The sequence below is a fragment of the Amborella trichopoda genome, chromosome 1 (assembly GCF_054954075.1).
Source record: "Amborella trichopoda isolate Santa Cruz 75 chromosome 1, AtrichopodaSantaCruz75HAP2 v2.0, whole genome shotgun sequence".
In the NCBI taxonomy this organism is placed as follows: domain Eukaryota; kingdom Viridiplantae; phylum Streptophyta; class Magnoliopsida; order Amborellales; family Amborellaceae; genus Amborella; species Amborella trichopoda.
In genome coordinates this window covers 10,409,659-10,430,626 of record NC_142336.1, presented here as the reverse complement: position 1 = coordinate 10,430,626, position 20,968 = coordinate 10,409,659, and the positions used below count along the sequence as shown (strand labels likewise).

Here is a 20,968-nt window from a genome sequence, read left to right as displayed (position 1 = left end):
AGAACACAACATACATGCTTAACATCATACTTTGTTCATGGAGATTCATGCTTAACATTCGTACTTTCAATTTCATGCTCTTACAACTTGATGCAAGGGGGTAGTAATCCACTTACACAGCCAACAATGGTGCCCTCCAACCTGTCTTCTACAGTCCTTCAACTCCAACAATGACTGCTCCAAAGTGAGGGAGTGAACTTCCCTAATAATTGTTTGAGAGAGAGAGAGAGATATGAAAAGTGAAGGACATGAGGGAGAGGGAAGAGTTTAAATATCCCCTCAAGTGGCAGGTGGCAACCCAAGTTGACGGGTGGAAACCATCTCCTATGCAGCTGGACAAGTAACAAACGCTTAATCATGCATGGCAGTGCTGCAGCGGGCGTTATGCACACGGCGATGCCCCTTGTTCCCTCACAGTGCTGGGCACACATTGATGCGTGCACACTGCCACACTCTCTCCACTATCGCCATGTGCTCTTCACTGTCGCTGTGCGCCTACTATTGCCGCATGCTTACTATTGCCACGTGCTCTTCACTATCGACACGTGCTCTTCTAGGTCCTTACGCGATGCCTCTGTTCTCCAAACGACGATGCCTCGCTTCTCCAAGCTGCAATGCCTCGAAACGACGATGCCTCTCTTCTCCAAGCGGTGATGCCCCCAAACGGGGATGCCTCTCTTCTCCCTCCGCAAGCGGCGTTATCCCTCTTCTTATCAGACTCCTACCGCCATGCGTGTTTCCATAGCCAGGAAAACCTTGGTCCTTACATCGTCCCCCCCCCCCCCCCCCCCTTAAGAAAAATTTTGTTCTCAAAATCGTCAATCCAATAAATGGGGGTACATAGGTTGGATTTCATCTTCTCACTCCCACGTTGACTCTTCCCTCGAATGATATTGCCATAAAACATGGACTAGGGGGATCTCTTTGTTGCGTAAAACTGGAACCCTTATGTCCAAAATCTCAATCGGCTGCTCAACATAAGTTAAGTCTTCCCTGATTGGCATTGGTTTATACTTCAGAACGTGAGACAGATCGGGTTGATATTTTCTCAATAGTGAAATATGGAAGACATCATGAATATTTGCCAACTCGGGCGGTTGGCCAGTCGATATGCCGCGACTCCTATTCTCTTTAATATTTCAAAGGGTTCGATGAATCGTGGACTTAGCGGCCCTTTCTTGCCGAACCTCATAATTCCCTTTATTGGTGACACTTGCAAAAAGACTTGATCACCTACTTCAAATTCAAGGTCCCTTTGGCGATTATCGGCATAACTCTTCAGCTGACTATGAGCTGTTTTAAGCATTTCTTGAATTAAGGCGATCTTTTTTTATGTTACTTGAACAATTTCTAGCCCTAACAGTCTCCTTTCGCCAACTTCTTCCCAATACACTGACGATCTACATTTTCTCCCATACAGGGCCTCAAAAGGTGCCATTTGAATACTGGTATGGAAACTATTGTTATATGCAAATTATATTAAAGGTAAGTGATCATCCCAGTTTCCTTTAAAGTTTGTAACACAGACCTTCAACATATCTTCTAAGGTATGAATGTTTCTTTTCGATTGTCCATCAGTTTGAGGGTGAAAAGCAGTACTAAAAGTGAGTCTTGTCCCCCAAGCTGATTGCAGACTGCTCCAAAACCTTGAAGTAAATCTAGAGTCCCTGTCAAACACAATACTCACAGGTACTCCATGCAGCCTTATTACTTCCTCGATATACAATTGAGTTTGTCTAGGGTATAGGTAGTGCGAACCGGTAAGAACTGTGCAGCCTTAGTTAATCGGTCCACGAAACCCAAACACTGTAATGTCCAGTGCCTTGGCAAACCAGACACAAAGTCCATAGTGATGTGCTCCCACTTCCATTCAAGCATAAGCAAGGGTTGTAACAGCCTGGCAGGTCTCTGGTGCTCAGCCTTTATTTGTTGACAAGTCAGACATATAGAAACGAATTTTGCCTGACAAGTCAGACATATAGAAACGAATTGTGCCATATCCCTTTTCATGTTATTTCACCATAAAGTTTTCCTTAATTCCTGATACATTTTTGTGCTTCATGGGTGTACAGTGTAACGGGAGAGGTGTGCATCTTCTAAAATGACTCTCTTTATATTTTCATTATTTGGAATGTATATTCGTTCTTTAAATCTTAATAGATCAACATTGCTGACAGAAAAATTATTCTTTTTTTCCTGCTTCAAGTCTTCCAAATTTTTCATAAGCTGGGGGTCTGTCTTTTGGGCTACTCTGATCTGTCGAAAGAGCAAAGGTTCCACTCTTATATTCGCAGTTATTCCCAATCCAAAACTAGAGGGTAGTGTTGGGCACCACTCCACTGCATCTACTATCATTTTTATCTCTCGAGCCATCATATGTGCTATTGATATCAAGGGTTTCTAGCTTAAAGTGTCGACTACTACATTTTTCTTGCCCGGTTGATAACTGATGGTGCAGTGATAATCATTCAGTAGGTCAATCCATCTCTTTGGCCTCATATTCAACTCTTTATGCGTAAATAAATACTTGAGGCTCTTATGATCTGTAAATATCTTAAACTGGCCCCCACAGAGATAGTGTCTCAAAACCTTCAAGGCAAAGACCACGGCCATGAGCTTTAAGTCATGAGTTGGCTAATTTTGCTCATGCAACTTTGATTGTCTAGAGGCATAGGCTATAAGCTTCCCATGATGCATTAACACACACCTCAGTCCCTTATGGGAAGCATCAGTATAGACCACAAGGCCTTCGTTTCCTTCGGGCAAGATTAATATTGGGGCCAGAGTTAATATCTTCTTTAATTCTTGAAAACTCTTCTCACAATCATCTGACCATAAAAATTTCACCTCCTTTTAGGTTAGGCGAGTTAGGGGAAGCACTATCCTTAGGAAGCCTTCTACAAAATGCCTATAGTATTCCGTCAGACCCAGAAAACTGTGGACTTCCGTCACATTCGTTGGCCTTCCACATTTTAGTACGGCTTCAATTTTACAAGGGTCAACCGCGACCCCGTCCTTCGAAACAACATGCTCAAGGAAGGTCACGCTTGGAAGCCAAAACTCACTTTTCCCCAACTTGGCATATAAATTTTCTGCCTTCAGGGTCTGGAGAACCATCCTCATATGCCGTTCATGCTCTTCTCGATTCCTTGAGTACACTAGGATGTCATATATAACGACTACTATAAAGTCATCTAGGAAGGGTCTAAAAACCCTGTTCATCAGATCCATAAAAACCGCCAGTGCATTAGTTAGTCCAAATGGCATCACTAACTCGTAATGACTATAACGAGTCCTGAATGTGGTCTTAGGGGCATCTTCTTCCTTGACTCGCAGCTGATGACAACCTGACCGAAGGTCAATCTTGGGAAATACTTGGGGCCCTTGGAGTTGGTCAAAGAGTTCATCAATTCTTGGCAAGGGGTACTTATTCTTCATAGTGACCTGGTTTAGCTGCCGATAGTCTATACATAACCTCAAAGACCCATCTTTCTTTTTAACAAACAGGACGGGTGCATCCCAGGGCGACACACTAGGCCGAATGAAGCCCTTCTCCAGTAATTCTTGCAACTGTTCTTTTAATTCCTTTAGTTCAGTTGGGGCCATCATATAAGGGGCTTTAGAGATGAGGGGCAGGTCTAGGGACCACATCTATCGAAAATCCTATTTCTCTGACCGGGGACAGAAAGGTTAATTCTTTGAGAAAGACCTCTGGATATTCTCTCACCACCGGTATTTCTTCTAACTTAGATCGGTCATCTCGATTTTTCACTACGTAAGCTAGATACCCAACACATGTTTTAGCTAATAAACGCGAAGCCCTAATAGTCGAAATAAAATGCAAAGGGGAAACATCCTTGACGCCAAAAAAGTTCAACTCAGGCTGGTTTGGGCGTCTAAGGGTTACAATCTTATCACGACAATCTACAATAGCATGGGGTGTGGATAGCCAATCCATGCCCAAAATAACATCAAAGTCTTGGATATCTAATAATATCAGATGTATAGGCAGCACACACCCTTCAAGCAAAACCCCACAATGTTTAAAAATAATATTAGTTTATAAAGATTCTCCCATAGGTGTGCACACTACCAATCTCTAGTCAAGCAAGGAAGGTTTAACATTTATGTGGCATGCAAAGTGAGGTGCAACAAAAGAGTGTGTAGATCCAGGATCAACTAGGATTTTTGTGTCAATGTTACAAAAGGAAAGCGTACCTAAGATAACTGAAGTTGATGCCTTAGCTTCCCACTCGATAAGAGCAAATACCTGACCTTGAGGCTTTGGTTGGTTTTCTGATCCCCTGGTTAGGCAATCTCTAATCTGGTGGCTTGACTTGCCACACCCAAAGCACGCCCCAGCCTTCTTTCGACAGTCAGCCACCGAGTGATTATCTTTTCCGCAATATGGGCACGTTGGGCGTCGGTTCTCCCTTATGTCACCCGACAAGGTCCTTCGAATCTTCTTACCCCTCGGATTATCTCTTCTCCCGAAGTTCCTCCTTGGGGGTGGTTGAGCCTTTCTTTTGAAACTTCCAAACTGGGCTGGGCCCATTCTACACTTTCCTCTAACTCGGGACTCTTCACAGTCCCTCTCAATCTTCATGGCCAAGTCCACCAATGGAGAAAAGGTTTTAAGATTTGCCGATATCACCCTCCCCCTTATGTCGGACCTAAGACTCCTCACAAACTTACTTGCTTGCTGCGCCTCAGTCTTGATGATATGTGGCGCATACCTCGACAGCTCAGCAAACTTTACTGCATACTGTTCTATAGTTATATTCCCCCGTTGCAGCTCGATAAATTCTACTTCTTTTCTTTCTCGTACAGAATCAGTAAAGTACTTCTCGTTGAAGGCTCCAAGAAATTTTCCCCAATTTGCTTCCATCCCTGATTCCTCCCAGGATTGCTTCACTGAGGCCCACCAGTGCTCTGTGTCTCCCTCTAACATAAAGGTTCCCAGTTTGACCTTCTATTCTTTTGTACATTGTAATACCTTGAAGATCTCGTCTACTTGCCTTCTCCATAGATCTGCTTTCTCTACTCCCCCAAGCCCTAAGAAAGTTAGAGGAGCCAGCCTCCTAAACTTCTCTATCAAGTTGATGTCATTTAGATCAGGGGTAGGGGTAAACGAGGCCGGCATTGCCTCAATCATCATCTGTGTCATGGCCCCTAAAGTCCTAACAAACTCACCGAGGGCCTCGGTGTTCTCATTACTAGAACTGACGTTGTTGGCTCGCATCTTTGGTATCTTCAACCTAAGACACAAACACTCAGTTATTAATCTACCAAAACTATTCGAAGGACACTTTTAAACTCCCTAGGCCAAGAATCCAAACCTGTATGCTCCATAACTATAAACGACCTTGCTCCCTGACCCCTACCGTCCCAAACCGAAGGGAAACATGGTACAGGATCGCGACCAGGGGTCGCGTACATCACTCAGGTGGGAGTGGCATCAGCATGTGTTAAGAGTGCAGAATCAAAGCAAACCACGAGAAATAAATAAACGCTCATCCAACAAGCACAAAAAACTAAATAAATTAAAACCATTAACTTAATTCATCTTCAAAAGTCTTTACAATAAAGTTTGAGGCTCACGAGCCTAACAGTCATCTCAAAATATTACATCAAACCGAACAACAGGTGGCTACGCCACTAGGCACCTACAAGGTCAAAAAGAAATCCAGAGTCGGGTTGAACTCCAAACGCCTGCTATCACCGGTCAGCTACTCGCCACACACGATCAGGTACAAATACTCTACACAGATGAAATAAGCGGAGTGAGCAATAAGCCCAGTAAGTAGATCACGGCCCTTGCCTTCCCCACTATTAGTAAATACATAAAAACATACCATAGTCCATCAGAAATCGCATTTGTCACACAGAGTATGGTCGTACATTAGAGTACATAATTGCTGTATAAAAAGTGTACGACTCAGTTAACATAACATTACTTGTTCTTAATATAGCATCAATCATGATGCATTTGACAGTTACAGTTAGGTGTTCATATATAATACAGAATTCAAATAAGTAGAACATATTAAAATTACTCTCGAAGTTGAAACCACATCGATCAGGTTAAGCCAATCCTAAAACTTGGGACTTCTACCCTCATTCAGGAGGGAGGATAATGACAATTGGAAGTCCCACATCGTACTATCCCTACTCACGCACATATCCCCAACACATTTTGGGGTTTTCGATAGGCTGAGGCCTTGCAAGACATGACCCTCTCTTGTGCTATCAGGCGAGAGGGCGTTACACTACCATTGGAGGACCCAATGCGTAGTGCCCATGACAATTTGGGGGGTGCGACCTTCCCTATTACTTACAGTCACCTCTCGACTCCACTCCTATCATATGGGTCAAGGTACAGTATACCCCACTACCAAAGGAGGATCCATGGCGTATTAGTCAGATATCAATGTTCATATAACATAAACATAGAGGCTACTATCAATAGAGGAACCGTGGCCTAGCCGTCAGATATCTGTATTCATATAACAGAAACATAGAGTCTACTACCAATGAAGGACCCATTGTGTAACAATCAGATATCAGTATTAATATAACATAAACAAAGAGTCTACTACCAATAGAGGACCATTGCGTAGCAGTTGATATCAGTATTCATGTAACAGAAACAAAGAGTTTACTACCAATGGAGGACCCATTATGTAGCAGTCAGATATCAAATACATCAGTTGTACCGTGTACAAGCATGCGTAACATTTATTCATTCGTACTTTACTCTTTTCAAGACGTCAGGAATATCCAACATTCGTAGGATCATAAGCCTGCCATTTTGGTGTCTTACCACCTTGCAAAAGGATTTAAGCTATGTTCAAAATAAACATTGATGCATGACATGTGCATGGCTCATATGCGACTTAAATTCATTGTGATTCTTATCAATCATGAGCATGTACAGAATGAGACATAGCACCCAAATTGTGAGGGGAAATTAACTAAACTCTAATTCCGATTCGGTAATTGAGCATTACTTAATTAATCAAGGGTTCAACATATCGTTCTGAATCTTGCTGAATTTTGCCAATAGTGACATATGTTCACAATTCAAAACATAGCTTGCAATCTAGTAGGAATTTCGAAACAATTTTAACATGCAACTTTTAGTAGACATTTAGAGCTTTCAAATGGCAGTGGTTTCGGGTAATTGGACTCCATTTGATTAGCCAAAATTCATGGCATCAGAGATTAAAATTATGAGTTTCTATGAGATCTTTCAATAGTGACATACTGGAGCATTTTTTAGCATAGCTTCTCATTTACATAAAATTTGGGCAAGATGAAAAAATGAAAATCATAAAAGACTTATGCATCTATCAAATGGATGTATTTTCGGGTCATTTGGACCTCAATAGATTAAGCAAAGTTTTAATACAGTAGAAGTAATATTTATAAAAATTATCATAGTCTGCTAATAGTGGCATATGTACACAAAATAAAACACATCTTCCAAATTATCAAAAATCTCAACTAGACATAAACATTAAACTCCAAGTAAGCTCATATACCTTTCAAAAGGTGGTGATTTGAGTCCATTTGGAGATCATTTGCTCAATCAAAATCTTATTTCAGGAGCATGTAAGTTTCCTAGAAAATCACAATACACTCATGGCACAATCGAAAGATCACTCCATAACTTCAAACCCATCCAAGATAACAACATGAAATTTTTTCAATCTTAGGCTAGACTCATATAAGCATCATTCCACAGAATATTAGGACCCACAAGAGTGATAACAATGCCCAACTTATCATGTAAAGAAGGCCTCATTGCTAGAAAACAGAACACAACATACATGCTTAACATCATACTTTGTTCATTGAGATTCATGTTTAACATTCATATTTTCAATTTCATGCTCTTACAACGTGATGCAAGGGGGTAATAATCCACTTACACAGCCAATAATGGTGCCCTCTAATCTTTCTCCTACAGTCCTTCAACTTCAACAATAGCTGCTCCAAAGTGAGGGAGTGAACTTTCCCAAATCTTGTCTTTGAGAGAGATAAAGAGATATGAAAAGTGAAGGACGTGAGGGAGAGGGACGAACTTAAGTGTCCCCTTAAGTGGTAGATGGCAGCCCAAGCAAACGGGTGGCAACCAACTCCCATGCAGCTGAACAAGTGGCGAACACTTAATCATGCATGGCAGTGCCGCAATCGGCGTTACGCACATGACGATGCCTCTTATTCACTCGCGGCGTTGCGTTCTCGCTGCCATGTACACACTGCCACACTCCCTCCACTAGCACCGTACTCTTCACTATCGCCGCGCGCTCTTCACTTTCACCACGTGCTCCACTATCACCACGCGCTCTTCACTAGCGCCGCGCGCTCTTCTGGGTCCTTACACGATGCCTCTATTCTCCAAATGGCGATGCCTCTCTTCTCCAAGAGGTGATGCCTCCAAATGGCGATGCCTCTCTGCTCCAAGCGGCGATGCCTTTCTTGTCCAAGCAGCAATGCCGCCAAACGGCGATGCCTCTTTTCTCCAAGCGGCGATGCCTCTCTTCTCCCTTCGTAGGCGGCGTTATCCCTCTTCTTATCAGACTCCTACAACTGTGATGTTTCCATGGCCAGGAAAACCTTGGTCCTTATAGGATGCTACCTTATAATGTAGAATTATGGATGCCCCTCAAAATCCATCGGAAAAGGTAGTTTTAATGTTGAAAAACCTTTGATAGATCATCTCGACATCGAGATGTATGACTATGAAAATAAAAAGATTTTAAGTCTCAAAAATAATGCATTTTACAACATATGATCTACACCATCCATTTTCAAGATTTTCATATGTTTATAGATCTACTTGATTTTAACCATTTTGAAATTTAAAATTTTATAATTAGATATTAAAATAGATTTTGAGATAATTTTAATAACATTTTACATCAAAATTATATACCATGATAAAATTTGAAGGGCACTGTACCTCTACACCTACGAAGGCGTCCGTATGCCAACTGCACCCTTCATGTTTTTGTGAGAAAAGAGGCCCCAAATTTATATGGGTATGGCTGATATAGGCCATCATTTTAAACAATCAAAGTACACACTTCTAGACATTGTAATTTTGGTATCAGAAAATGACTTAAAGATCTATTTTTATCTTTAATTTTAAATTTTAAAACTAAAAAATAGCAGATTGAGTAAATCTATGAACTTCTGTTTAGTAGACGGATAATCTGTTACAAAATTATTAGTTTTAGGACTTTGAAATCTTTTTTTCTATTTCCATATCATCTCGAGTTCAAGATTTATCAATTGGAAGCATTTTTAATGTTGAAACAATTGTTTTAAGTGGATTTTTGAAGTGCATTCTTACTTCTGTAGTACAAAGTTGTTACTTCCCTTTTATATTGGGTAGGGCTAGCAATGTGCCGGGCCAGCTCTGGCCCTAGCATAACCGTATTCTCTAAGATGGCCTAGGCCCGACCATGGACCTGGCCCTATCAGAGTCTGCCTGGGCTGGGCCGGGACACATCTGGTAAAATTAAAAAGAAACAAAGCAAAACATATAAAAAAGTAGGGCAAGGCAAGGCTTGGCCCAAGGTTGGATCTCGGGCCACATTTGTGGCCCAAGCTCTAGTTTTTTAGGGTTGAGCTAACTGGGCTGGGTCGGGTTAGGACGGCTACTCAACCCATTGCCATTCCTAATATGGGGTACAAACATTTTTGAAAATATCAATTAATATGCATCTACCACTTAGCAAAATTACGACCCTAAGCCTAAAGGCATGCGATATAAAAATGTGGGTTCCCATCAAAATCTAGAAAAATAGATTACTCTAGATCTTAAAGTTGGCCCTAGGTTGATACGTGGCACTTAGTCCTGGCCCAATTTCAAATTGTATATTTGACTTGAGATTGCCCTCTTGCCGATAAAGATGGCATATAGTATAGGAAATTTTTTATATATGGATGCAACCTTTTAATGTAGAACCATGGATGCACCTCAAAAATCCATCAGAAAAGGTAGTTTTAATGTTGAAAAACCCTTTGATTGATCATCTCGACATTGAGATGTATGACCATGAAAAATAAAAATATTTAGAAATGGTGCATTTTACAACATATTATCTACACTGTCCATTTTCAATATTTTCTTTATAGATCTACTTGATTTTGACCATTTTTTAAATTTAATAATTTATAATTAGATATAAAAATAGATTTTGAAATAATCCTAAGAGCATTTTACATTAAAATTATATACCATAATAAAATTTGATGGTGCACTTTACCTCTACACCTACAAATGCATCCGTATACCATATGTCAACTACACCCTATAGTATAATATGGTCACGAGCACATATAAGATATATATATATATATATATATATATATATATATATATATACCTCAAAAATCCATCAAAGATTGTTTGGATGTTAAAGAACCTTTAATTGACCATCTCGACATCGAGATGTATGAATATGAAAAGAAAAAAACATTTCGAGTCCGCAAAAAATATTATCTTGCAACACATTATCTGAATTGTTCATTTTCAAGATTTTCATGTAGTTATAAACTTGCTTGATTTGAACAAGGTTTATAGTTTAAAATTTTATAATTAAAAATAAAAATAGATTCTCAAGCCATGCTAAGAATTTTTTATATCAAAGTTACATTTATAATAAGATTTAGAGGTGCGCCTTAATTAGATTGTTTAAGGTTGCAACCTTATACAAACTATACCCTTTATATAAGGGCCCTTTCTTGTACTCTAGAAGTAAGTTGCACTTCAAGATTCTGTTTGAAGATGGAGTTTCGGTATCAAAACCTTATGATAGCTTGAAATTTTCGTCTTTGTTATAAAGTTTTAAATTTTAAAAAGTATACAGATTGAACAAATCTATAAATATTTTAAAATCTTAAAAATATATGGTTTAGATAACTTGTTACAATATGTACTACTTTTTAAGAAAAATTTATTTTCTTCATTTTTATACATCTCGAGTTTGAGATGATCAATTGAGGTATTTTCCATCATTGGAGCACTCTCTTCCAGAGGATTTTTGATGGGCACCTTACTCCAATAGTGTAAGGTTTACACCTATAACCTCTTTGGATTATATATTCACTAAGAAAGAGTTGTAAGATTTTATGGTTGGTTCACTTAGGATCACCAAAAGAGGGTATTTTCGAAAATAGTCCATTTGGATTTTTATTTTTAGTTCATAAACACAGATTCGATCATCCAAAAGTTGATTCAATTTCATGATATAATTTTTTCTAGCCACATGTGATGTGTGTATGAGTTTTCTCTTCTTTTTTCTTTTCTTTCACGTTGATCATTAGGTTGAATAAGTCACATCTTTAAAGTTTGTAAGTACAAAAAATAAGGGTGCGGTTTGTATAAGGTATGAACCTTATACTATTGAAGTAAGGTATGTCTTAAAACTATGCCGAAAATGCAGTTTCGTTGCCACATGATATGAAAATCTATTGTTTCCCCCAATTATGAAATTTAGAGTTCTAGAAATGGTAGCGATCAAATAAATATATAAACACTTGAAAATCTTGAAAATAGACGGTACATATAATATGCTAGAAAATGAACTATTTTTAGGACTAGAATCCCTTTTTTTTTTCATGTCTATGAATCTTGAGGTCGATGATCGATTTGAGGGTTTTTTAGCCTTGAAACAACCTTCACCTATGGTTTTTTAAGTACACCTTGCCTGTATAAGGTTGAGACCTTATATAAACGTTTTCCTAAACATAATCCTAGCTAGAGTTTCACATAAGGGTGTGGTTTGTATAAGGTTGCCACCTTCAATAATCCAAGTAAGGTGGAGCTCCAAATTTTATCATAAGATATAACTTTGGTGATAAAAATTCTTAAGATGGCCTTATAATCCATTTTCATATCTAAATATGGAGTTTTAAACTCTAAAAATGGTTCAAATCAAGTAGATCTATAAATACATGAAAATCTTGAAAATGGAAGGTTTAGATAATGCGTTGCAAGATGCACTATTTTTAAGATTCAAAATCTTTATTTATTTATTATATATTCATATATCTCGATATTGAGATGATCAATTAGAGGGTTTTCCAACATCAAAACAACTTTTTTTTATGGAGTTTTGAGGAGCACCTTAATTCTACATTTTAGGGTTGCAACCTTGCACAAACTTTTCCTTCACATAATGGAACAAATGTACAGCTTGCTCCACGATCTTTTAAAAATTTTAATCAATGAAAAAGTCTGTTGCCTTTACCTAATTTGGCTTTTCAAAATATTAATATATTAATTCTCAGCTCAATTGTCAACTTTTACTGCTCACATGGAGGCTATAATATACCCCTGTTTTTGAAACGTGAGTGTACTTACTCTTTCTAGATTCGTTGCTCCATGTTCCTCCCACTTGGATATGGGCTTCAGACATGACGTTTATGGCCCATTGGGCCTATTAGTTCTTTATAAGGTTGGGCCAAAAGAGGTATCGACAAAAGCTAATGCCAAAATGCAAAGAAGTGTGTATTTATCTGATTGTCTACTCGGAGGCTTTTTGTCTTTCTTATAAAGAGATCATAATTATGCATAGGTATTACATGTGGATGCTTTACGGTGTGTCATGAAATTCAATTTTTTTTTTTTTTTGGAACTAAGTCTAATAAGTCATACACTAGTCGATGACACTCACAACCATCAAATTTGAAATTTGAAAGACAACATGATTATGATCTCCTTGTGCTAAAAATAAGTGTTCTTTTTTATATCTTCTTACGTTTGATATTCTTCAGATCTTTTTTATATGAACTTTTGAAATCTTGGAATCACCTCACCATTTTTATCAAGGTTACTGGTTTTTTGTGATTCTTGAAGTTGGCATAGGCATTTTATAGCATTTCAAAAGTGATGATGGTTTTTTTGTTTAGAGAAATTGCTAGAATATAAAGCTTTGATGTTGTTATGTGACTCTTAGAGCGTGTCTGTTCCTGAGGGGGCTGCGAAAGACCAAGTTTAGAGCTGTTTCTTCCATGGCTTACTACATTAAAAAAGAAGGAAAGAAAAAAAAAAAAAAAATCGGGAATTGACATTGTTCTAGAAGAGCAGCTTTCATAAAAACCCTGAATTCTTGTGTAACAAACGCAGGAAGTACTGCAGTTATCGAAAACTGTAACTTTTACATAACAAACATGCCTTTAATTTCAACCAAAGCCATATTGGCCGAAGTTATTCATCAAAATTTACATTATCTTAAGAACATACTAACTCCTCTAACATTAGAGCTGTTGGCCTTGGCCCTTGAACGGTAAGTTTCGAGGGATATACCTTGACAGCCGGAGTATTATTTAACTTCTTGATATGACTTTCATCTTATTCGTGGTGAAAATTGCACGTTTTTAACCGTGGTTTTGTTTACCCCACGACTCAAACGAGCCTTTAAAATTGCATGAAAAAAGAAGGAATATTGTTAACTTGAGCAAAAAGCTCATATTTTTTTAAAGGGAAAAGTTCATATAATGTCGCAACCTTAAAATGTAAAATTACAGATGCACCTATAAAATCTATCGAAAATGTTGTTCTAATTTTGAAAAATCTTCTAATTGATCATCTCGCATCGAGATGTATGGATATGAGAAAAAAAAAGTATTTGAATCCAAAAAATAGTGCATCTTGCAACACACTATCTAGACTGTCCATTTTCAAGATTTTCATATATTTATAGATCTACTTGATTTTAACCATTTTTGAAATTTAAAATTTTCTAATTAGATATGAAAATAGATTTTAAGATAATCCTAAGAATTTTTTACAACAAAATTACATGTTATGATAAAATTTGGAGGTTGACCTTAATTGGATTGTTTAAGGTTGCAACGTTATAGAAATTTAAATGAAAAAACCCAAAAGAGTTGAGCAAAGAGCTCATATTTTTTGAAATGAACAAAAATCCAAAATAACCACCAGGCACTTAGAAATATACTCATAAAGTTCGAAAAAGAACTTGGAAAAATTTATGTACAGACCGGTAAACCGAACACTGAACAAGTGAGGTTTTTACTTTTGAAATGAGAAGCAGCCGTGTGAAAAGCATCAAAACCCCTTCCAACTCTAAGGTATTTATAGAGCAACAAAACTCATAGTTGGTGTTTCTTGGTTGTTGAAATGGTAGGAAGGATTAGGGGTGGCAACTGGGTCGGGTCGACCCTATCCGGGTGTGGATCTAGGTTTTGTATGTTAAATTTTTCTTGTTTGTAGTAAGTCAAATAAATAAATAAATAAAGGAAAAAATATTTTTTAGAAAATTCAAAACCCATTCTCTCTTTGTAGAAACCCAATAAGAGAGAAACCCAATATCTTTTTTTCTATGTAAAAACCTGTTCTCTCTCTAGAGACCCAATCTCTCTTTTTCTCTCTAAAATCTCATTATCTTCCTTTTTAGAAACCCAGTCTCTCTTTCTTTATCTAACAACCAGATCTCTTTTTCTCTCTCTAAAACTTCATTCTCTCTTTCTAAAAACCCAACCTCTCTCTCTCTCTCTCCTGAAACCCAATATCTTTTTCTTTTTCTAAAAATGCAATCTAATCTTTCTTTATCTTAAAACCCATTCTCTCTCTTTAAAAACCCAATGTCTTTTTTTCTTTCTCTAAAAACCCAATGTCTCTTTTTCTCTCTAAAAACCCATTTTTTCTCTCTCTAAAAACCCAATCTCTTTTTATCTCTCTTAAAATCCACTCTCTCTCTAAAAACTCAATCTCTCTCTAGAAACTCACTATTTCTTTCCCTCTAAGACTCATTATCTCTAAAAACCAAACCTCTCTCTCTCTCTCTCTCGAAAAACCCAATCTCTCTTTCTATCTCTAAAAACTCAATATGGCTTTAGAAACCGAATCCCTCTCTTTCTAAAAACCTATTTGCCCTTTCTAGAAACCCATTCTCTCTCTCTCTCTCTTTAAAAACCCAAATGTCTCTTTCTCTTTAAAAGTCATTCTCTCTCTCTCTATAGAAACCTAATGTCTCTTTCTCTTTCTAAAAATCTAAATCTCTCTAAAACCCATTCTGTCTTTTAAAATGTTTTTAGCACATGTTTTTTTTTTTGGCCTACTATCAAGAAAAGTTTGACGATAGAGTTAAAAAAAGAAGGAAAAGTATACAATGATACCATTTACTTTTGATACAAAGTGGAAACAATTAATCTTGACCATTGGATGTGAAATTGGATAGTTGCATTCATTCTTATAGTCAAGTTTAAACTTCAAAAGAAATTTTCTTGAACTTTGTGACACACCCACACTATCAAATTTCACATCGGATAGTTGAAAGTAATTGTGATCACCTTGTATCAAAGTTAAATGGTCTTATTGTATACAATCTCAAAAAAAAAAAAAAAAAAAGGCTTTTAAATGGGCCGGGCCGGGCTTCACTGTCACTATTTTGGGGTGGGTTGAGCGTGGCTTTTCATAATTGTTTTTCAGGCCATGCCTGGGCAGTTTTGGGCCTTATCGGTCTCCAGCTGGCTTGGCCCGATCACGCCATGTTGGCAGTGTAACTGGAACCAAACTAGGTCATGTTCAGGTCGATAACCAGGGCCATTGCCACCATTAAGAAGGACGTGTCAAACATGTCGGGTTTATGTGTCATTTAAAAGCCTTATGAGTGCTTGTAAAATGAAATGATATAATATAACATGAACTCAGTGGACTATACTAAGCAAATGATGGTTTGCTTATACTGATATGTGCTTAACGATCTAGGCCAGTCGGTTGAGAAAAACCTATGTTACCTGGACATGAAAAACAAACCGATGAGGGTTTATGGGTTAGCCCTTGATGAGGTCGGAGAACATGCCCGGATAAGTGAGCTGAGGGATTGTGTGACCCTTGTGTTTGATGTTGGCCTACTGAGACGGGGGCCAAAGCCTCATCCATGTTCTATCACATGACATGCATATTAATAGATCGTTCAGGAAAGCCAGATATCCACCTTTGGGTGAAGAGTATGCATGTGCGAGAGATACCCTTATGCGCCATAGAGTTGTGGTCGCATCAGGTCATGGTGACCTTGACTCGTCTCTAGGGAAGGACTTGTAATCCACAGACTGGGATTGCGACCCCTTGATTCATCGACCTGACTTTGGTGACCCGCTAATGAGCCTCTGCTTGTACTGTGGGGCGTGTGAAACACTGGGTGGTCTGATAAAGCAAGTGTGGTATAGAGTCCATAGTTGAAGGTGGAGTGCCCCATGATTGTTGATTCTTAAACCATATAGATAATTTTTCCATCATATTAATTTAGTTGTGTTCATTTTATTATTGAAATGATTTTAGTTTGAATTTTTATGAATATCTCAATATTTTATTTGTGATTTTTGGACGTACAAAAATACAGTTATTGTTATTACAAAGTTATAAAAATTCAAATATATATTTTAAATTGTTTTATTCAATTTTAAAGATAATATTTTTTTTATAATATTCCATGGGGGCCTATAGTGCACATGAGCCCACCATGTGACATGTGGGTGGGGGCCCATATGTGCCACAAAAGGGTGGCACGCCCCACCCTCTTTGGATTCTTTGGTTTGTTTTTAAAACAATGTTAGTTTGATTTGTGGCATGTGGTCAAACTTGGAAGCGATATATTGACCATGGCTTTATCTATTTTGTAGCATGTTTGTTTAATGTTAGTTTGATTTGTGGCATGTGGTCAAGCTTCGAAGGGATATATTGACCATGGCTTTATCTATTTTGTAGTATTTTTGTTAGATATGATTAATTTGAATTGATATGAATCTTATCTTATTTATATTTGGTAGTATTTATCTACTTGATATTATTTGACATATCATTGTGAAATATATGACATGGATCATGCAATTTTATAGAATGCATGATATTTATTTTATTTAAATATATTGATGGGAAAATGGTTTAGAAAAAAGTGATAATGATTCATGTACTTTTCATAATGTTGATGGCCCACTAGTAAGTAATTTTTTGCTAAAAGAAAGTGGTGAAAAAAAATAAAAAAAATAAAAAAAATAAAAATAAAATGTATTCCCCAATAAAAGGTCACATATGTATTTATTTCAAAACAATAGGCATGCATTGCAGTTGGCTCCTAAAGATAAAGTGTTAAAACACATAAAAACCCACCATAACCTTCATTACAAGAAGGTTTAAGAATTGGGCTTCTTACCACTTGTAAGAAGCCGGGCCTTCACTTAATAAAATAATATGACAATCACAACTTACCGTGGTGAGAATGAAAAAAAAACATTTAGCCATAGCCAATCCATTGCAATTGACAAGCTCATAAAAATTAATATTATCATTATTTGAGTGTTTTTTTAACATTATTATTATTTGAGTATTTTTTTAGGGTAATTAGTTGGAATGGATACCATGATGTGGTAACTGAGTGTGGGGATGCTACCACCACAATCCCAAACCCTTTTCTAAAAAAGTGATAAGTCATTGGGGATTGGGTCCCTACCTTTGGTGAAAAAAGTGATGCTACCATCACAAACCCAGCGCTTTTTCTAAAAAAGTGATAAGTTATTAGGGATTTGGGCCCTACTTTTGGTGAAAAAAAGTAGTAAGTCAACGAGGATTTGCACCCCAATTCTTTTTAGTGTGAATGGAGTCCGAGATCTCACGAAGTCCAACAATACTATCACCAAAGGCTATTTGGTAGAACTTTCGTTTATTAGATTATTCAAAAGTTGGATGCTTATAAGGCTTTCTTTCGTCACCTTCACAAGAAGATATGGCTAGTTTTTCATATCTTATTTACCAATAAAAAAGAGAAGAAAGTTTTTCATCTCTCTTACAATCACATTGTTATCCCCTGAGAAATACGCCCTTAGGATCCATTCGTGGTTGTTCTTATCCAAGTAACTAGTTAAAAAAAAAAAAAAATTCCTTTGAAGAAAATATATTACATACGTAAATTATTATTTATTTTATAAAGATTAATAAAATGTGCACAATTTCTCTTTAGGTGGAGATTGAAAATCTCCACTTGGAATGGTGGTGCATGATGTTCCATAGACAGATCTACATGCCATCATCTCTAACTTTGGGCACATAATGTTATAAATGGTCAATAAAGGTTTTTCCTACTGTTGGATATAACCTTTATGACCATATTTTTTTCAGTAATTTTTTTTTTTTTTTTGGGAAAGGGTTTCTATGCAGCCAGCCTGCATCATAGTTAGCAATTCGTCGATTAGTCGTCGATTTTTTCAAAAAAATCGGAGATTTTCTTAAAAACGTTTTAAACACCGCCTTTTTGAAAAGTTTGCAAAAAAACACGGTTTTTTCATAATTCCGTTAAAAACGTGCTTTTTATGAGGAACTAAAAAAAAGGTGTTTTTTTTTTTACTTGTCATTTTTTAGAAAGAAAAACAACTATTTTCCTAATCTATCTAGTTTCTAAAAGAACAAATTATTTCCATAAAGAAAAATCCGAAAATGAAATGCATGTTTTTTTTTTTTAACTTCAACATGATGCATATTTCAGTGGTTATTTTGCAAGAAAAATACTCTATGCAGCATGATTTCAATGCCCTACAAAAATTGTGTGCAGCAAGAAAATACTGTGTGCATCAAGCAAATACAGTGTTCAGTATGATTTTGAAAAGAAAATAATGAGTAAAGAAAATCATTTGTCTTACAAATACCTCATCAGACTAAATGCTTCATTTGGCCCTTTCGATTTAGCTGCTGAAACGCTTCATTTGCCCTTTCTATTTAGGGTTTACCTTCTGGGTTTCTTCTTCCACTTCGTAGAGTTCGTCATTCGATTTAGGGTTTACCTTATTTGAAAAACAGGGGAGATAGAGAGAGATATGCAACAATATATTGTTTACCTTCTTTGAAAAACCTTAGAAAAACTTGGGTTCTTTTAATTGCTTTCCAATAGGCTAAGTTAAGATTACTTTAAAATCTGCTGATGAGGCTCAAAATATTGCTCACCTCTCGCATGGTATATTGCACAACATACACTCATATGGAAAATTTGGCTTTCTTGCTCCCATTTACTAGACAATCCTTTTAGATAATTTTTGGGTAAATATCTCCATACCCCTTCTTTTTGCTGCTTATTTTTTTGGAGACTTAAAGATTTAAATTATTTTTAAAAGCACAAAGTGTCTATATTTTTTACCGTATATTATTGACTTCAACCACTTATGAAATAACTCCCATCCCTCGAAACCCAACTTCTATTTAACCCCGTTAACTTATGCTCTCTCTCTCTCTCTAAACTCAGTCCCTCCCTCTGTCTTTCTCTCTTTAAAGTCCATCTCTCTTTCGAACGTCCAAATTGCATAGACCCTTCGGCATCTCTGTCTCTCTCTCTAATACCCAAATAGAAGAGATTCACCCTCCTATCGTTTCTCTATCTAGGATGTTCCTATGATCTTGAATGATCATCGGTTTGGGCTTGATCATAGGATGTTATTGAGATGCTGCCGATTGATTCCTCAAGTAGATCATTTGAAGTGAGATGAGTTTCACACTTTCTCCAAAGTCCTTCAATGTTCCTTCAAGGTTATAACTAACATGGGTTACTCGCAATGAGCAGCCATCAAAAGCTTTTACAGAGAGAAAGTATCATATGAGAGACGCAACAAAATTTAATCCAAACATTTATAAGGAAGAAAAATGGTGAATTAACGGAAAAAAGCCATCAAACGTATCATTATCTTAAACTTTTGTATTTTTGCTTCTCAATTTCAAATTTCAGATATAATAAGTTTCAATCGTTTGCAAAAACTGAAACTTGCGTAATGGCACTATATTCCAAATTGAGATTGATGGAAAAATATAGATAAGAATCTTAGAATTTTCAATCAAAATCTGCAATTTAATTCTACAAATTTTGGTGAACTCAACTAAAGTGTGTCAAAAAATGGAGGAGAATTTCTGAAAAATAAAAAAGAAAAATGTGGAAGTGTCAAGAAAATTTGGACTGAAATTCTCAAAATGTAGCCTAAACTCGTGAGACCTTTTCGTGTAAAAAATTCCGAACTTCATGCTTGAATTGCAAACAAAATTTCAGTCCATTTTCTTCAAATAGGCCCAAAAATTGCATTAAAATACCAAAATTTAGACCAAATCCCCATTCTCTTTCCATAATTTGTTCCAAAATTTCAGCTCCAAAAACCTACCCCAAAGATTTCTAAACGAAGTCCGATTGAACAATTGAAAGAAAAAGACAAATTACTGCTAAAGAAGAAGATTGTTTTGAGTCGAGAGAAGTTAGAGCTGATCTGAGAACTAGGGTTCAGTTAGTTGATTTGAACAAGAGTAACTTCCGATTAAAAGGTGCAGAGAAGTTGGAGGTTTTTATTTTGAGAAAATCAGATTAGAGCTTGGAAGGGAGAGAGAGGGCGAAAGGAGATGTAGAAGGGTCTCTACGATTTAAGCATTTGGGAGAGAGAGAGGGGCGAGAGAGACAAAGTTTAGAGAGAGAAAGGGGGAGAGAGACGAAGTTTAAATAGAGAGGAGTGAGAGACGAAGTTTAGAGAGAGAGAAGGCATAAGTCAATTTCGTTAAATAGACGTTAGGTATTTATGGAGGGGAGTCATTTTATAAGTCGTTGAGGTTAATAATATATTGTCAAAAGGGTTTAAGGGGTTAGAAGATAAAAAATATGAAGACTTTATACTCTAAAAAATAGTTTAGATCCTTGAGTCTTTTAAGAAATAGGTAGCAAAAATGGGGGGTACGGCGATATTTACCCATAATTTTAATCCATTTTAAACTCTAGTGGAATTCTTTTTATGATTTTTCATTTTTAACCTCTTGAGAATAATATCAAGATATCTTTTGTGATTCAAGCAATAACGCATACACTATGCTCCCTAGGGAACATATTGCATATCTCTTCCCTCACTCAAAACACCTGCTTAGGAGTTTTTTTTTATTCTAAATTTTCGACAAACAGATAATAATTATTAGATG

General features: G+C 36.9%; 1 protein-coding gene across 1 annotated transcript; it reads right to left on the bottom strand.

The window, feature by feature from the left end:
- Positions 1 to 3,619: 3,619 nt before the first annotated feature.
- Positions 3,620 to 4,951, bottom strand: LOC110007981 (uncharacterized). The gene is made up of 2 exons (XM_020672606.2): positions 4,219 to 4,951; positions 3,620 to 4,020 (listed from the first exon to the last, which is right to left on the bottom strand). The coding sequence occupies exons 1-2, from the start codon at positions 4,949 to 4,951 to the stop codon at positions 3,620 to 3,622; spliced, it is 1,134 nt and encodes a 377-aa protein (XP_020528265.2).
- Positions 4,952 to 20,968: the final 16,017 nt, after the last annotated feature.